The sequence below is a fragment of the Talpa occidentalis genome, unplaced genomic scaffold (assembly GCF_014898055.3).
Source record: "Talpa occidentalis isolate TD23 unplaced genomic scaffold, MPIMG_talOcc4v2.1 talOcc4.7, whole genome shotgun sequence".
Lineage (NCBI taxonomy): Eukaryota > Metazoa > Chordata > Mammalia > Eulipotyphla > Talpidae > Talpa > Talpa occidentalis.
The window spans coordinates 3050595-3065624 of NW_023605083.1; the positions used below are offsets into that span (position 1 = coordinate 3050595).

At 63.4% G+C, this 15030-nt stretch overlaps 1 protein-coding gene across 1 annotated transcript; it reads right to left on the reverse strand.

The window, feature by feature from the left end:
- Positions 1-4019: 4019 nt before the first annotated feature.
- Positions 4020-9139, reverse strand: PRRT1B (proline rich transmembrane protein 1B). The gene is made up of 4 exons (XM_037491434.1): positions 9130-9139; positions 5766-6223; positions 5088-5231; positions 4020-4169 (listed from the first exon to the last, which is right to left on the reverse strand). The coding sequence occupies exons 1-4, from the start codon at positions 9137-9139 to the stop codon at positions 4020-4022; spliced, it is 762 nt and encodes a 253-aa protein (XP_037347331.1).
- Positions 9140-15030: the final 5891 nt, after the last annotated feature.

Genomic DNA, 15030 nt, shown 5'->3' on the forward strand with positions numbered 1-15030 from the left:
CCCCTCCTCTGTTCCCGTGTCTCAGCAGGATGTGGGGTCCTGGCTCCCACCTCATAAGGCCTGTGATGCTTCAACGAACTAACCTGGGTACAGAGTCTGGGGAGCTGGCGCCACTACCTCTCACTGGAACACCGTCCACGGACGCTGCAGAGCATTTTAACTCACTCAGTCCTCGTAACGTAAAAGCCGCGCAAGCGAAATGCTACAACCAGCAAGTGCAGGGAAGGGGTACTTGACTTTGAAGAAATGCAATGTGATCTGACATCCACTCACAAACTTCAGGTCCAGACAAGCCTAACAGGTAATTTATGCAAAAAATAAACAAACAAAAACCAGGTAGCTTCAATCTTATGCAAAAAAACCCAGAGAACAGCAAGGGGAACACTTCTCAACCTGTTTCATGTGTGGAATGCAACCTTTACATCAAACCCGTGCAAGAAAATGACAGGGGAATACTGATATAAAACGTCTAAAATCATCTTGACCCCAAACCAGCAACGTTTGAAAATCAGTGCTCCCGACGGAGCCGCGCTTGCGCGCAAGGATGGAGTGACATCAAGTGGGTGAGTGGACTTGACCCCGGATGCTGGACTCTTACTCTGCACCTCTGCACTGGGGACTCAAGAGTGGGGGGTGCCACCTCCATGCCTTACCCGCCACGGCACGCTTGGATTCCAGGTGTGACGAGGGCAGAGTCCCAAGTGGAGGGAACACCCACCCCGCCCCACGCTGGAGTTCACAAGCTAAAACTGAACTTGCGCTCACTACTGACATTTCAAGGTCTGCGAGGTCTCACGGCGTGGCCTAGCCTCTCCTGGAGGCACCACATGAGCTGCTTAGAGGAAGAACGCTGCATGGTCGGCTCTGGTCAGGAAGGCTTCTGTTACTATCTTTTAAAAAATACTCTTCACGGGCCTCCCCGGTGGCGCAGCGGCTGAGAGCTGGGCTGTGAGGCTGCCCGCAGCCTCTGCAGCGCCGGTTCGTTCCCTGGCCGCCGGCGAGGGTCCCACCAAAAAAAAAAAAAATACTCTTCCCTACAAATCAAAAACTTCTGAATCTGATCATCTTTACAAAATCCTACAAAAGCACTGTACTTAATGGGGAGATGTTTAAGGCGTTTAATATCAGATCAAAGTCAGGCTCTCACCGTCGCTTTGTTCACGCACTGCTGTACTGGAGATCCTGGCTGATGATGCAAGGACAGAAAAATAACGCAAGAAAATGCTAAAAAGTCAAGGAGGTCACTGTAAAGTCACCTAAGTACATCGCTCTGTGCAATCAACTAGAAAACGTAATTAAAGATCCTATTTATACTCGTATCCCAAGTCTTAAGATACCAGGAATAAGCCCAACAGAAGTGTGAGACAGTCCATCCAAGTGATCACATTTTGTAAATATGTCCCCAACCCAGGAGTGCCTAAATATATACAGTAAATAGTAACCGATCTGAGGGACAGCAGACAGCAACACGATGACAGCAGGGACTTCAATACCCTACGTATATCAGTCAGACTGAAAATCAATAAGGAGATTGACCTTAAGCCACAGACATGAGCTGAATGTATAGAAAATATTCCATCCAAAGTCAACAGAATGCAAATTCTTCTCAAGCACACATGGAACATGGGTCCTACGCTGCGCATATGACTGAAATCAAACATCTTGTCCAACACTAATGGCATGAAGCCAGTCACAAGAAAAAAGTGAAAATTAACAAATATGTGGAGATTAGGCAACATACACTCTCCCCACTCTGTCTGGTGAATCCTCTCCCCCTGCACCTCTGGCCTGCACTCCAGTTCTTCTACACGTAAATAAATAAATCTTCAGAAATAAAGAAAAGAACGTTACAGATCAATATCCCTGATGAACACAGATGCAAAATTCTTGGACAAAAGAGCAGCAAACGAAACTCAACACTGCAGTCAAAGACTCACAGCCACCACGTGGGCTTTATTCCAGCGAGGCAAGGATGGTTTGACATCAGCAAGTCAGTCTGTGCGACACGCCACGTTAACAAAAGACACATGCGTGTGACCTCACCTCTACATGCAGTCTGAGAAGAAAATGAACTCATGATGCAGAGAACAGATTGGTGGTTGCCAGAGTTCAGAGGCAGAAAAAAACCGATGAAGGGGGTCAAAGGAGAAAATCGCCAGTTGTAATATAAAGAAGTCATGGGCATGTGATGTGCAGCGTAGCGCTATGTTAATGCTATTGTACAGCATAGTTGAAAGTCGCGAACAGAACCTAGAAAGTTGTCATCACAAGAAAAACCAACTTTGTAACTCTAGTGATGGATGGTAGCTAGACTTATTTTGGGGATCATTTCATTACAGATGCCACGTCATGTTGTACAGCTGACACTAATATTCTACGCCAGCTCCAATTCAATGAGAGATATGAGAAAAATGATAAGGCTTTATGAAGATCTTGGTAAGCTAAAAGACACATATTTGTATAGAGATTAACTATCTTAAAGGTGTCTATTAACCCCAGATTCATATATATATATATTTTCAAAACTATTCCAAAGAAAATGCCAGACGATTTCACATGATCTTAAAGATCATTCCAAAAATACATCAGGAAGAATTTCCAGTTCTGGTGCTGGTAGACCACAGAACTCAGACCAGCCTCCTGCTATGCAAACTCTACAAACACTCACCATCCCTGCCTGGCTGCACCAGTGGGCAAGAGAGTGAGATAACCTGGGGGGTGAGCCTGGCTCTTGGGCCACGGAAAGGTAAGGGCACCTGCCAATTCCAGAGGAGGTGGCTCCGCAGCCCCCCCCTCCAGAACTCGCCACGCCTTGAGACCGAGGAGGTGCCTGCAGGAGTAAGGAACACGCAGGCCCCAGGGGTGAGCAGCCTCCGCCCTCCCCTCCCTGTGCGTGGGGCCGCGCCCGGCTCCTGCAGACGGGGCACTATTTATTTCTCGGGCCTCCTCGGCACGGCGTGAAGTGGTCCAGGAACAGAAACGTGCAGAAAGAGCACATCTCAAGACAGAAAGCAGGTCTGTGGCGCCCGGGAGAGGAAATCCTGTCTGTGAGGGGCCCAGGGGCGGGGGCGGAAGGCTCTGGCCGCCGTGGCCACCGCCGCGGTCCTGGCCGGGCAGCCCGTCCGTTTGTCCACTGAACGCAGCTGAACTGCACAGCTACGCGGTCCGGCCGGGCTGCAGCACCATAAAGTTGTTTTTAAAAAAGTTTGCCAGAGCTGATGGGTACCTCAGCTTTCTGCCTCAGCCTCCTGCCCTCCCCGTGCCAAGCCTCCTTTACGTGGTGCCTGCCCAGAGCAAGGCCTCCGCTCGCAGGGAGCTCAGGGGAACGGGCTCCGGGTGCGCTCGGTGTGGGTGTCAGTAGCCTTCTGCCCCCGGCACCCCTCCTGGCAGCCCAGCCCTGCCCTGGTGACGCGGGCACCCACACCCCAGGCCTGTGCCTCCCTGCTGGCGGGCAGGCGCCCCACTCCCCCACAGGCCATCAAGGCTCCAAGGGGTCTTTCCTGGACCCCAGCTCTGAACCGGTGCTGGTCTGGGCACCCGGGGTGTCTCCCTGCCCACAGTGGGTCCTGAGTCCCGGCCTCGGGGCCGTGGCCCCGCTAAGATCCACCTCCCTTGGGTATTCACCTTCAGCCCCGGGGCAACCACACGTGCTCCCGACCCACGCTCCTCTCCTGGCCAACGGCCCCGCACATCCATCCTGTGTGGCCAAACCGCCCTGTCCGACCAGTCCTTGCTGGGAAAACAAGCAACTGTGGGTTCAAGAAGCCCCGGCAGAAGCCTGTGGAGCTCCACTGAGCTCCCGCCCAGGGTGGCCTGAACCAGGCCGCGCCAATCAGGAGGAGCCCAGGGCCACTGTGGGGGCCGAGGCCCAGCCAGGGGCTGCTGAGGACAGCAGAGTCCGCCCTCTCTGCCCCCCAGCTCCCCTCTGCAGGTGGCAGAGGCACCGGCGGGGAGCAAAGTCCACAGAGTCTGGCCAGTGCCGTGTCCCGGGCGGGGGTGTCGCAAGGAGCCACACGCCCTCAGGGCAGGTAGAGGGCCACCAGCACGTAGACGACCCAGCTGGTGGACACGAAGACCCCGAAGAGCAGGCTGAAGAACACGAGCGAGCGGGCCTTGCGGGAGGCCTCCTCGGCCTGGGCCAGGGCACCCCTGCTCAGCGCCGCGCGGGTCTGCAACGAGACGCAGGTGGGGCGATGAGAGGCCCCTGCCCCTGCCCCTGCCCGCCTGCCAGCACCTCACACAGCAGCAAATGGACACCCCAGAAAGCGAGAGACACCCCAAGAGGGGAGGGCCCCAGTTTGGACGGCTCGTAAAGGAGCAGGAGCGGGAGGAGGCGGCTGCCGGCTCAGGCCCGGGGCCCAGGACGCCTCAGCTACGCTCTCCCAGCCGCCCTGCGCTGCCCCGCTCCACAGAGGAGACAAGGCTCAGAGAGGTTGCGTGAGCTGCCCCGGGCCACACAGCCGCGGGTGGAGCTAGAGGCTCAGGCAGCAGCCTCCAAGGTCCTGGCCAGCGGGGGGAACGTCAGGGCTGCGGCCAGGTCAGCCGTGAGCAGGCCCCGGAGGTTCACCTGCTCGTGAGGACCCGTCACAGCCGCATCACTGAGTCCCCAGGGCCTGACCTGCGGCCGGCCACGGCCAGGGCGTCAGGAGAAGGAAGGAGGGGCCGCAGGAAGGGGAATGGGGAGGGGCAGGAGGGCGGACGGACAAGCAGGGCGGGTGGACAGGCGGGTGGACAGATGCATGAGGGACGGATGGACGATCAAAGGGCGGGGGTGGGGTGAACGGACAAGGGGACAGCCAGGCCGGTGGACAGACGGAGGAGAACGGACAGAAGAGAGGATGGGCAGACCCTCCCCGCTAAACACAGGCGCCTCCCGAGCGGGCAGCTCCCCGTGAGTTGTTTCAGCCGAACTTTCTAGAACAGGCCTTGAGTGGCAGACAGGAGGGGGGTGTCCACTCAAGAGGGTCAAGGACCCCACAGCCCACTCAACACGCGTTTCCCAGCTCCTGCCGCCGCAGGGGGAGAAGCCCCGGAGCCCTGCTGGGGAGGGGCCGTGACCCCCGCCAGGGGCTGCACCTCCCACCCACCTCGTGGGCGTAGACGACGGCGATGAGCCCGGAGGGCAGGCAGCAGAAGAGGGTCACCAGCACCGACTCCACCATGTAGTCCCTGGGCAGGGGCCTGTGCTCCGCCGGGGTGGGGGCCGGTGCCCCGCCCACGGGGCTGTTGTACTGTGAGGGCAGAGGCCGCTGGTGAGGGGACCCGTCCCTGCCCCCGGGGCCCGCCCCTCAACCCCCGCCTGTCACTCAGCCCCGAGGGGCCGGGCTCTGCAAACCGCTGGCCCAGGCTCCCGGCCCACAGGAGGGGCCGCCTGGACACTGCCCCACGGGCCCCTCCGGGCTTTTGGGGGTTTCAGAAAATGTAACCAAGCCCCCTCCCACCCAAAGGCCCTGGGGCCCCCCCGATGGACCCCACCCCCCCATCCTGCCCTCCCCACCCAGCTGGACACGCCAGCAGCCCAGACACCCCAGGGCCAGCTCTGTGCCCCGCCCCCTCCTGTTGGCGCCCAGCTCACACGCCCCGAGGGCGCCCTTCCTCCTCTGGGCACAGAGCCCCTCAGACAGGGCCTCAGCGCTCCCCAAGAGGGAGGGAGGGGCCAGGGAGGCAGTGCGGGAAGAGAAGTGGGGTGAGCGGGGCAGGTGAGGGGAGATGAGTGGCCAGGGGCGCTGCTGTGCCCGAGGCCCGAGGCCCGAGGCGCCACTCACCATAGGGAAGGGCGCGAAGAGGGGCTGCGGGGTGGCCGTGGGGTAGAGGGGCGCGGGCGGCGGGTACAGGGCCTGGGGTGCGGGCGCCGGCTGGAAGAGCAGGGGCGCAGGCGGGAAAGGCGGGTACAGCATGTGCATGGCCTTGGGGTCCGGTGGCGTATAAGGGGGTGGCTCCCCCACGAAGCCAATGTTGGGGACCCCGCCGGCCACTAGCTTGGGCCCCAGCCTGGCCTCACTGGAGGTCTGGGCAGGGAGTGTGGCTGAGGTCTCCCCCAGGGGCTCTTCTGGGCTGGGGGTGCAGCTGCCGTCAGCTCCGGCGGCCCCGGCCTCGCTGGGACCCTCCTCGTCCAGCAGCTGCGGGCGGCGCGGGAGCCGCGGGAGCTCAGGGTGCGGGGGCTGGGCTGGAATCTGGGTGTCCTCGGGGGCTGCGGGGGCGCCGCCCCCTTTCGAGTCGGCTCCTGGGAAGAGAGGCAGGTGCGCTGAGCTCCCTCATGGGACCCCCCTTGGCCCCCCCAGAACAGCCCCTCCAAGAAGGAGGTCCCGGAACCACGGGGGCTCGAGCCCCAAGCCTGGCCACTTAGAAACAACGCTTGGAGGCGACACAGGGCGTGTCTGGAAAGGCGCGGGCTGAGCGGCAGCGGGAAGCGAGGCAGCGCTTCGCGGAGACGCTTCACAGGCCCGCGGGTCCCGCACGCGCCGAAGTCATCCGACCAGAACCGGGAGCCGCGGCCAGCTCCCCAGGGAAAGCCGGCCGCCCGTGCCCACCCGAGGCCCGAGGAGGACCCCTCCCGGCAAACGGCGCCTGCGAGCGGGCGAGCAGCGGCCAACGGACATTTGCAGCTCGCGCCCGTGACAGCGGCGCTTGCGAGCTCGCGGCCCGGGCTCGGGAGCAGGACGGACGCGCCAGAGACCCGGAGTCCTGGGACACGGGGGCCAGCGCAGGGAGACCAGCGGGACGGGGGCGGGGGGAGAGCAGAGTTCCAGAACCAGTTCAAGCGCCAGAAGGGCCGGGCCCCTCCCTGGAGGTCTGGGAGGTATCCCCGAGGAAATACACTTGAAGATGCAATGGCCTTAAACGTCTCAAGTTTGGTGAAAAACAAACTTACAGATTCATAAAACTCAGAGAATCCAAAACCAGGACCCCTGGCTGCCCCGTCCCGGCTGCCCCGTCCCAGCCCTTCTCGAAGCAGAGACGGTCCCAGGCGGCTGCGAGCAGGCGGAGGACAAGGCCGCGGCGCACACGGAGAGCTGCAGCGGGAACAGCCACAGACACTCGGCAGACGGGGAGGGCGGGAGAGGGCGGCAGCCCCTTAAGTACTGAAAGAACAGACAACCCGGAGACCCACGCGTCCTTCATGCGTGCAGGGGCGGGAGCTTGCCCTGCCGTCCAACAACTTGGCGCAACCGGAGTGACTTGAAACAACCACCACTCACCGCACACGCATCAGAGTGACTGCAGTAAAGAAAAGAGAACCAGGGCCTCCCCCGGGGCGCAGCGCTTGAGCGCTGGGCTGGGAAGCTGCCCGCAGCCTCTGCAGCGCCAGTTCGATCCCCGGCTGCTCCCCGGCCACCAGAGGAGGGTCCCCCATGGCGCGCAGACCTCTCCTGCCGCCCGCTGCTCCCCTCAGCAGTGTCCTTCGGTCCTTCTGCCTGCTCTGCTCCCCGCTCTGGCTCTGGTGGATTCTCTCACCCTCCCGCGCTTCTGACTGTACCCGGTGCTTGTACAAATAAATAAATAAATCTTTAAAAAAAAAAAAAAGATTCTGCTTCCAGGTTTATTCTAGTTGTTGGCAAAATCCAGCTCTGCGGGTCTGAGACAGAGGCTGCTGGCAGGCCTCGCCCGGGGCCCTCCCCGTCCTCAAAGCCAAGAGCGACGCCCCAGCCCCAGCTCCTTCTCGTGCTTCAACACCAGGTTTCTTTCTGCCACAGCTCAAGAGTGTGTGCTCGCGCGCGCGCTCGCTCTCTCTCTCTCTCTCTCCCCCCCACACACACACACCTTGGGAGGGAGAGCTGGGCAGGTCTGGCCAGCTAAGTGCAGGTGAAGATCACCTGCCTCGGGGCTTCAGTTCCACCTGCGAGACCCTCCCCCGGCACCGACACTTGTGCTGGCCGGAATGAGGCCGAGGGGCCGGCCTGGCCCAGGGTGCCGGGGTTCGCCGCTCTCAGGGGTCACAGCAGCCCCCGCCCCCACGCTGACCTACAAACCCCAGACACCGAGTGTGGCTTGTGATGCCGCAAAGCCCAGCGGTAACTGATACAGAAACGCGGCTCCGGTGGCCAGAGCCGGGCAGGGTCGGGGACGGGGCAGGAGAGGGGCAGCCAAGCGAAGGTGACCGAATGAAAGGCGGGAAAGGGGGGGGACAGGTGGCACCCCACCTGACTGCACGTGGGGGCCGGGTCCTCAGGGGGGCCGCAGACCAGCCCTCTCCTCTGCCCTCTGCCCCTAAGGCTGGGGTAACCCCGGGGCGACCATGTGAAGCCCCCTGGGCGCCAGGCCCTGCTGGGGGAGATCGTGTCCGAGCAGAGGGCAGGCGGGGGCCAGGAACACCTCGGGGCACGGGACTTGAAAGGCCCGGCCTGTTCCCACCTGTCTGAGGCCAGCAGTCAGGTGAAAACAAGAACAGCTGATCCGCCCCACCTGAGCCTCAGGTGCCTTCTCACCCCGCATTGCCAGCTCCTCTGGGGACCCCTGTCCAACCCCCGCCGGGTTAGCACCACAAAGCCCCAGCGCCCCCGCCCAGTGGAGCCAGGCCGAGGGGAGACAGGCCAGGGACAGGCTGTGCTGGCCCAGCGGAGCCTCCGGACATTCCAGCGGGCAGGGGAGGGCGCGTGTCTCCAGGGGCCGCCCCAGGCAGGGCTGGAGACTCCTGGCCACCGCCTCTCCCCAGCAGGTGACAAAATCTAGTGCACCCCCACCCGAGGTAGAAAGGGGGGCAGGCAAGAGTCTGCAGCCCCGGCACCCCACAAGCCCGAGACTCAGGAAAGTGGGGATGGGGTACGCGGCCCCCTTCCCCGGCCTGGTTGGGCGGAGGGGTCGTGGGTTGCCGCACCGCGCACGCGGGCTCCAGCTGTCCCCCCACCCCACACCCGGCTCCGGCTGTCCCCTACCCGGTTGGGGTCGCTTCGGTGCCCCACCGCCAGGCCGCCCCTCCCCTGCTCCCAAAAGCAAGACGGTGGGGGAGGAGGCGCACCCCCATTGCCGCGGCCAAGGCCTCCCCAGAGATGGGGGCAGACGCGCCCACAAAGTTGCCCGAACTTTCCACAGCGGCCTCCGCGGACCCCCAGAACTGCAGGTCCGGCCTTGGGTCCTGCTGCTCCTGCCCCCCGCCCCCCGCGGCCCCTTGGGGCGCTGGCCCGCGCCTACCTGGCTCCATGGCGAGTGGGGCTCGCGCCGGGCCGGCTGGGGCGGCTCGGGTTTCCTGGCGCTGCGGCTGGTTAATCATTGACGCCAGAAACCCACAGGTGGCTCCAGGCCCAGCCTGCGCCGGCCGCCCCGCCCCGATGGGCCGAGGGGCTGGGGACGCAGCTGAGCGCACTTGTGCGCGGGGAGGCCAGAGACCAGAGGCTCTGCAGGCGCCGAGTCTCCCCCGCGGGCTGGGCCGGAGCCCCGAGCGAGCTGCAAGTCAGCCTTGGACGGCGCCTGCCAGTGTGGAACTGGAGGGGCGCTCTGGGGGGTGGGGGCGCCGCGGGGGGCTGGTCTTAAGGTCGGGGCTGGAGTGTCACCCCCAGATGGGGCAGGAGATGAAACCCCCGGGTCCCTGAAGCGGGGCGCAGGGCCGAGGAGAAATGAACAGAACATCTCCCCGCACCTGCCGCGCTGGGAGGCGGGGGGCTCCTCTGCACGAGGGAGCAAAATCTGTTGGGAGCTCCAGGGACCCCGGGGGTCCGCGCTCCTTCTTTAGGGAGGAAAGAATTCACCATCCAGACCTAAGTTACAGCAAAGCAGGTGACTTGCTGATCGGTAAGGGCTGCAGGGGGCCTTGATGCCCCAGCCAGGAAGACACTGGCAAGCAGCGAAGGTAAAGGGCCTCACACCGTGGGGCTGAAAATCTAACATTCCTTCATTTTTTTTTTTTAAAGATTTATTTATTTATTTATTTATTTATTTATTTATTTATTTATACAAGCGCTGGGCACAGTCAGAATCATGGGAGGGTGAGAGAACCCACCAGAGCCAGAGCGGGGAGCAGAGCAGGCAGAAGGACCGAAGCACACTGCTGAGGGGAGCAGCGGGCGGCAGGAGAGGTCTGCGCACTCCCCAGCTCCCCCATTCACGGTAAGCACAGGCCTGAGTCTCCCATGGGTTGGGGTTCAAATTCAGCCTCCCCTGGGCCTGACACCCCTACACTAAGACTGACGCCGAGGGGAGGAGTGAGAAAGGGTGGGGAGTGGGCGAGGGTCTGTGGTGGACTATGGGGGCCTTGAACTAGGGTGAGAACTAGGGTGTGCTAAGGTGCCTACCCTGGGGGCGCTGATCCTGTACTTCCAAAACACTGACCCGGGTGTAAACCACGGGGCTTCAATTAAAATAAAACGCCTGGCGGGCCTCCCTGGTGGCACAAGGGGTTAAGCCTCAGCACTGTGAAGCTGTCTCCAGCCTCTGCAGCACGAGTTCCATCCCTGGCCAGGGAGCTACCCACGTGGCCCAGCAGACCTCTCCTGTCTCCCCGCTGCTCCCCTCAGCAGTGGATTTCAGTCAATCAGCCTGTTCTGTTCCCCACTCTGTCTCTGGTGAGTCCTCTCACCCCCTTACCTCTGGCCTGTACCCCAGTTCTTGTTGCATAAATAGATAAATCTTTAAAAATAAAAAACATGGTTCCAAGGAAGAGTTTGTATTTATCCCAAGCAAAAGTTAAATCACTCTGGTGTCACACGACCCACACCTGTGGACAGGGTTCCCACAGACAGCACCCCCGAGACGGGCTCACAGACCTCCAGGGAGAGGCGGCGCAGCGGCGGGCCTGGGCTGAGCTCGGGGTGTGTGGCAGGCCAGCCGGAGTCAGCCAGAAGACAGAAGCCACGTGGAGTGTGGAGAGCCAACGGGCCGTTTAGCCAAGGAGCTGGCTTCGGAGGTGACAGGAGACAAAGCCGAGAAGGGGAACCCCCCGGGGTTAGCACCAGGAGGGACCGTCTCCGCGTGAGCCACGGGAGCAGGAGGTCGGGGTTAGAAAGGGAACTCCAAGGCCACAGTAAAAGCGACAAGTCAGTGACAAAACGTTGCCTCCTGAACCAGGGGCTGGGGGGCTGCTGGTGCCCAGAAAGCGGGCGGTGGCCTCCCCCAGCCAGGCAGCCAAGCAGAAGAGTCCGCTCTTGGGGTACGACCAGCCTGAGGGAAAACCTACAGAACCAGCAGGGCTTCCTCATGAAAGCTCCCAGCAAGCCTCACCCAGGCTCGGGGCGTCTACCCGCCCCAAGTGAGTGCGGGTCAGCCACGCGGACCCGAAGCCGCTCAGCTGACAGAGCGAATGGAAAAGGCAACTGAGGAAACTGAGGCGGCAGCGAGAGAAAAACTCGAGAAACCCTCCTGAGTGTCCCCGGAGACGACGGGAAGCATTCACGCGACGGGAACAGGCGCCGGAAAGGAACAGCCACACACCAAATGCTTGAGGGGCAAAAAGCCGAGAGCAGAAATTCACAAAGCGCCAGGGGCTCCTGCTCGGGGCCGCCCGTGCCCCAGCGCCCCGGGTGGCGGAGCCGCCGCCCTCACACGCGGGCCGGGAGAGGCCCTGGAAGGGGCCTTTGCGGCAGGTGACCACTCCCTGACGTCCTGACACCCCAAGACTTTGCACCCCATCTCTGCCATTTACTCCAGAGAGCTGCTGCTGCTGACAGCGCCCCAGAGCCACGGGGAGGGCGGGAGCGCGAGTCACCCACGGGCCGCCCGGGGGCCCATTCGCGGGCAGCAATGAAATGGCTGAACTAGAAGCAGCCGCTGAGGGGCTGCGTTCCCAGAGGCCACGCGGGTCTGCGCGAGGGGAGCGTGGCTGCGGCACACTTGCCTGCAGAACAGCCGCGCGTCCTCCTGGTGAGCGTCGGGGCCGCGAGTTCGCATCTGCAGGAGCAGGCGCCGGGCCGCGCCGGGGCTGTCGCCTGAGGGGCCCACGACGTCCCTGCTGTGGACCCACTTTGAGGTTACTTTCTCCACACGGGGTCCCGGGCAGCGCGGGCCAGCGAGGGCCGTGAAGGGGAGTGGGGGTGAAACAGTGCTGCGGGGGGAGCTCCGTGGAGCTACAGCCGCCACAGGACGCCCAGGGGAGGTCCCCCCAGGGCGCAACGGCAAGACGGCTCAGGCCCGGGGCACGGCGGGGTTTGCTGAGCAGGAGACAAAGCTCCCCAGGCCGCAGGAGGCCGGCGCTCGAGCCCGAGAGCGCCCGTGGTGCCCAGAAGCCCAAGGCCGCGCATCCAAGATGGCGCCACCCCCCCACACACACACACCAGGGCCTGAGCCACAGCCTCGGGCGGGATCCACTCACCGCGGCGAGAGGCGCCCAGACGGCGGGGCAGCCCCGGCCCTGCCCGAGGTCGGGGTGGACGGCACCGACGCTGGGCCGGGCGGCCACGGGCAGCAGCCCAGGGCGGGGGGCAGCAGCCAGGGAGGCGGTGCCGGGCAGTCGGGAGCGGCTCTCAGAGGGGCCCAGACCCTGCGTGCCTGCCGGCGCCCCGGTGTCCGGGCGGGGTGAGAGGCAGGCCCGAGGCAGGTGCGGCGAGGCCCGGCGGCCTCTCCCCTTCGGCGGGGGTCACCGCAGGACGCTGCTGCTGCTGCTGCTGCTTCAGAGGCAGGGACGGCCCGTGTCCCTCCAGGCCAGGAACCCATCGCCGGGGGGTCAGAGCCAGCGCGGCCTCCACCCCCGAGCCTGAGAGGCCGAGCCCCGAGCCCCGAGCCGGTGCCTGCCCCGTCTATGCTCGGCCCCCAGTGTCACGGCGCGTTTCCAGCCCCGTGGCTGATGGGCCCAGGGACCACCAGCCCCCAGCCGACCCGGGGTCCCTCCGCGCTCCCGGCGCCCAATCCACGCGCCTCTCTGAGGCCGCAGCTGGAGGGGCCGCGGCGCCGGAGCTGGCCCATGGGCCCTGTGCTCCTCCCCGCGGCCCTGGAGCAGGGGCCGCCTGCCCTGGGGCGCGTGGCCGGGGAACCACTGCTCGCCGCCATCACCCCGGCCTCTGCTGCAGCCTGAGCCCTGCGGGTGGCCCAGAGTGGTAAAATGCCACCACCCACTGGGCTCACCCTGCCCACAAGCAGCTCCTGGGGCTGAGTGCCGGAGCCCCCGAAGGGGGTTCTCCCGTTTGGAGGGTTTGCACCTTCTTAGGGCTGCCCAGAGTCTGTCTCCCTGGGAGCCGCGGCCGGCTCCAGTGCCACTCCGGGGCGCTCCCTTTCAGGCTGCAGCAGCGCAGGCGGCCAGTTGTGGAACCCGCTGCTGTACCTGGCCTCCTACTCCCCACAACGCGCTGGTCCTGGCCCCTTGGTGGCACCTGTGCTCCGGACACTGGGTGAGGCTCTTCTTTACCCGAGGCCCCGAGATGGCGCTTCCTGCTAGATTCTGCCCATCCTGGGTCTAGAGTGCCCGGATGCCCCAGGGCCGTGCTGACTTCTGCTAGCTCAGCTTTGTGTGTGTGTAGAACTGGGGTGCAGGTCAGAGGTGCGGAGGGTGAGAGGATTCCCCAGGACAGAGTGGGGAGCAGAACAGGCAGACTGACTGAAATCCACTGCTGAGGGGAGCAGCGGGGAGACAGGAGAGGTCTGCTGCGCCATGTGGGTAGCTCCCTGGCTGGGGATGGAACTCAGGCCTCAGTAGTGATAGCCTTAGACTCACCCCCAGGCCACCCGGGAGGCCCTAGCTCAGCCTTTGATGGAGTCCAATTGCAGCCCACGGCCAGGGGCGCCAGGTCACAATCATCCCTCTGCTCCTCAGTGTCCTTACCAGGGAATCGGGGAGGCAGCAGTGCCCGCCTCACAGGGCCGGGGCGTCAGGGCCCTCCTGCTGCTCAAGTTAGGTAACCAGCCCTGTCTCGCCACTAACTGGCCACAGGTGGGTCAAGCCCCAGCGGTAAGACCATGGTTTCCTGTGGATGGGGGGTGATTTCAGGGGTGCGTGTCATGTGTTTTCTACAACGAGTCTGGATGCTTCTGTGAGCAGGGACACGGCGATAAACGCTGCCTGACCCGCCAGCTCCTGGTCTGCTCTTCAGTGCTGAGACCCGCCTGGCCAAGGCGGAGGGGCAGGCTGGGTAGCTGAGACCTTGAGGGGCTGGGGAGGCGTGAGGACAGGTGCAGAGACGTCCAGATGAAGTCAGGGTGAGCCTGGCGAGCTCTGCCTCCCCTGGTTCTGAGAAACCCAGGTCCCGGGAGCTGCAGAGCTCACCCCCATTGCTCCTTTGGCCACCACGGGGCTCCCTGTGCCAGGTGGAATCAGTCGGCCAGGCCAGAGCCTGCCACCACCGCTTCTCTCTGGCCGAACAGCCGACCTGTTAGGTACTTTGGGGAGGAATGTCACTGAGAACAGAGGTGGGGCGCTTGGCCTGGCTGCCGAGGAGGGTGGCACAGCTCTGGGGAATGGATGCTGGAAAGGGTGGCTGGCAAGGATGGGGTGCTGGGCTCCACGGGAGTTGGGTGGTCTGGGCTGGGTAGTGAGCCTACGTGCTGAAGTCCCGAGAGACCCCCGAATGCCATGGCATTAAGGATACAAAAATCATAAAATAAGAATCATTGGCCCCGTGAGGGTGGGTGACAGATACAGAAGACAGTCCTGGGGGCCGGCCCACGCCCAGCCCTGTGCTCCCGCTGGGCTGCTGCGGGCCTGCTGCGGCCTCCAGCCGGCCCCAGCACCTGAAGCCAACAGCAGGGAGCGCCTTCCACCCCAGCCCGCGGGTTCCAGCCCCCACGCCCGCCCTAGTGCCGTGTCCCTGCCTGCCAGGGCCTCTCCGCCAGGTGCACCCCTTAGATAAGGACCCTGTGGGGCTCACCCAACCCTGCTCCTTTGCTTTGAATTGACCAATCGGGCTCTAGCCTGGGAACCCCGAAACACCCCACCCAGGACCCTGATAAAGGCCGGTGCCAGGGTCCCGACCCTCTGCACCCGCCTGGCCTCCCTGGGAGGCCCCTGCGCCGCCCCTCCTCCAGGACCGGTGGGTAAGAAAGGGCAGTCTCTCCAGCCTCTCCCCAGCTCTTCCCGCCTCACCCCTGCAAGGCGGGCCGTGGGGGGCTCAGGAAGGCGAGGGATCACACGGGGAGGGGCGGGGGAGCAGAGGCAAGCCTGGGACGCCAGCCCGG

Excerpts from the sequence above, each read along its gene's own strand:
- PRRT1B (XM_037491434.1), bottom strand. Across the intron at positions 5,232-5,765 it reads TCTTCGCGCCCTTCCCTATG|TACAACAGCCCCGTGGGCGG; the intron begins GTGAGTGGCGCC and ends CTGCCCTCACAG. Across the intron at positions 4,170-5,087 it reads CCGTCGTCTACGCCCACGAG|ACCCGCGCGGCGCTGAGCAG; the intron begins GTGGGTGGGAGG and ends GTCTCGTTGCAG.